Below are 2,615 nucleotides of genomic sequence, written 5' to 3'. Positions count from 1 at the left end.
GATGTATATGTGGGAGAGGGTTAAACAGAGAGAAAGTGAGAATCCCAGTCATCTTCCATGTTCAGCACAGAGCCTGATACAGGGTTCAATTTTACAACCACAAGGTCGTGACTAAGCTGAAACCAAGATTGGATGCTTACCCAGATAAGCCACCCAGGTGCCCTAATGCCTGCATGGAGGTTTTTCAAAGCTAGGGATTTGCTCTCGTTTCATGAACTGTCAAGAAATTTTGTGATTAGAGACTATGTGGAGATTTGTGCAAAATGTACAGTTAAAGAGCACTATCTCCACCCAAGACTTTGTGACAGCAACTGTAGATTTAGCAAGCTCCCTAAACCATCATTACGTTGATAATTTATTGCACTCAGATCTCACAGAAAGCTGTTACACTGAATGGTTGTGATTTATTACAAGACAAGAATGCGACTTAAAATGAGCCAAAGGGAGAGACAAATAGGGCAGAGTCCAAGAGACTTTTCAACAGTTAAACTTCAAATGCTTCTGGAGGCAGAGATTACTCAGCATCATTGTGTAACATTAATCATGAAATACTCCACCATACATAAACTGTCCTGAGTTTCAGTGTTGGGAGTTTCCATTCTGTATGCATAAGTAACAAATTGCCCTTGTTGATGATTTTAGTTTCCAGATCTACTAAGACATCCTGTCCCTAATCCCAGACCCTGAATCAGATGGTTGGTCTTTCTGGCATGGCCACCCTCTTAAGATTATCAGGTTTGGCACCCTGTCCTAAGATCTGGTACAGCCCACCCCTAACCTGAATAAGACATTCTAATTAGGAATGATAGATCTTGTCTTCAAGCAGTTCAACACAAAGCTAGACCAATTTGTACCAGGACAAATGCTTTTGTATATAAGGTACAGTTTTCAGGAAGTATAGTGCAGATATTTAATATTACAACTTGGGGAAAGTAATTATACTATTGATAAATAGATACTTACACTTTATAATACATAGTTGGTTGTTTTTGCGGATAGTGTTTTCCTTTTGTTAATAAATAGTCCAATTGCCCACTTGAAATTTTATGTATTTAGAGAGAAACAAAGAACTTCCAAGCAGGAAGCCAGAGTCTTTGTGATCTAACTTGGGAATTGGTATCCCATCACTGTTGGGAGCATATTCTTTGTTATTGGATGGATTAATTAGAGTCATGGAGTATTTAAAGGGAAGAATTTCATAGGCTGCAAATATCAGAGCATGGAAATTAATGGGATTGACTTCTGGAGTCTTGGGTAATGAGAATTCAACTACAGTAAGTAACTTTACTTCATGACTCTTTTGCAGATTGGGCCAGAATATCTCAAGACTACATAGAATCAGAGGGATATATGTTATTTCTGAATAATAGACTCTGGAAGAAGCCAGATTTTTCTTTTTTAACATTTAAGTATTTTTGAGAGAGACCGGGTACAAGCAGGAGAGGGACAAAGAGAGGGAGATACAAAAGGTATCCTTTTTGTATCCAAGGTAGCCTCTGTGCTGAAAGCTCAGATCCTGATGCAAGGCTCAAACTCATGAACTATGAAATCATAACCTGAGCCAAAGTCAGAGGCTTACTCATCTGAACCACCCATGCACCCCAGAAGCTAGATTTTTGTTCATTCCAAGCATTGCCTTAGGAGAAGAATTTAAACAGCTGAAGCTGGGAGAATCCAGGGAAATTAGTCTTGACGTTTAAACGAGTATACAGAGATACTTGGCAGTGATATAAGATACTTGCTTTGAGTAGGAAATCCAATAGTCTCTTTATTGGGTGCTAATTCTTACTATTCATCTTGTATGTTTCTTTTTTTTTTCTTTTAATTCTTCATTATCGATTTAGCTGGTAATGAATCTTGTCCTCAACCTCAGACTTCTGAACATCTGGCTGCCATAGAAATAATGAAACTGAAACACATTTTAATTCTGCAAAATAAAATTGATTTGGTAAAGGAGAGTCAGGCTAAAGAACAGTATGAACAGATACTTGCATTCGTACAAGGTAATTCTAATATTTAATAAGTATATGAAACACTCTCAGAGGCGTTAAACCCAGAAATCTTAATATAATTACCAAAAACAGTGATTTCCACAGTTACAGCCCTTATTTCTCTGACTACTTAACACTTTTATTTTTAGCCATCTGACAGAAGCAGTAAAATGTTTCTGAATTTGATGAAAGTGCATATGAACCAGCAAAGAAGTTCTGTTATCTAAATGTTATCAATTGGTTTTAGGGCATTTGTTTTCAGGGTAAACACTTGTTGTCAATGTAATAACTTTATTAATGATAATAACATGAAACACAACTTGAATTTGTGTTTCATCTTTGCCTAGAGTGCCATGAAAAAAATTTTAGTACATGTGCTGGTGTCAAAATGAGCACCAATCATGTTTAAAAAAAACAACAAAAAAAACCCCTCTTCCCAGTGATGGTAAAATGAATGAAAATTTCTTTTTTTAATCCTGATTTCTGTTCTAATTATACTAACTCTGTTTCCTTTTATTGAGTATTTCCAGAATTGGAGCTGCCACTGCTTTAATCTTTATCGTGATCGTTTCATGAAAACCTGTTGTTTTTATTTGGGGCATGATAAGAATATAAATAGGACAT

The 2,615-nt window shown here is 36.3% G+C and overlaps 1 protein-coding gene across 2 annotated transcripts in view; it reads left to right on the top strand.

Annotated features, from left to right (window-relative positions):
- Positions 1-2,615, top strand: part of LOC144225648 (eukaryotic translation initiation factor 2 subunit 3, X-linked-like) — a 27,717-nt gene that overhangs the window by 6,720 nt on the left and 18,382 nt on the right. For both annotated transcript variants that reach the window (XM_077756897.1, XM_077756898.1), the window contains exon 6: positions 1,845-2,003. In XM_077756897.1, coding sequence (XP_077613023.1) covers positions 1,845-2,003 — 159 coding nt within the window. The remainder of the gene's footprint in view (positions 1-1,844; positions 2,004-2,615) is intronic.

This window comes from Crocuta crocuta, unplaced genomic scaffold (assembly GCF_008692635.1).
Source record: "Crocuta crocuta isolate KB4526 unplaced genomic scaffold, BGI_CrCroc_1.0 scaffold1228, whole genome shotgun sequence".
In the NCBI taxonomy this organism is placed as follows: domain Eukaryota; kingdom Metazoa; phylum Chordata; class Mammalia; order Carnivora; family Hyaenidae; genus Crocuta; species Crocuta crocuta.
This window is presented reverse-complemented; position numbering and strand designations above follow the sequence as displayed.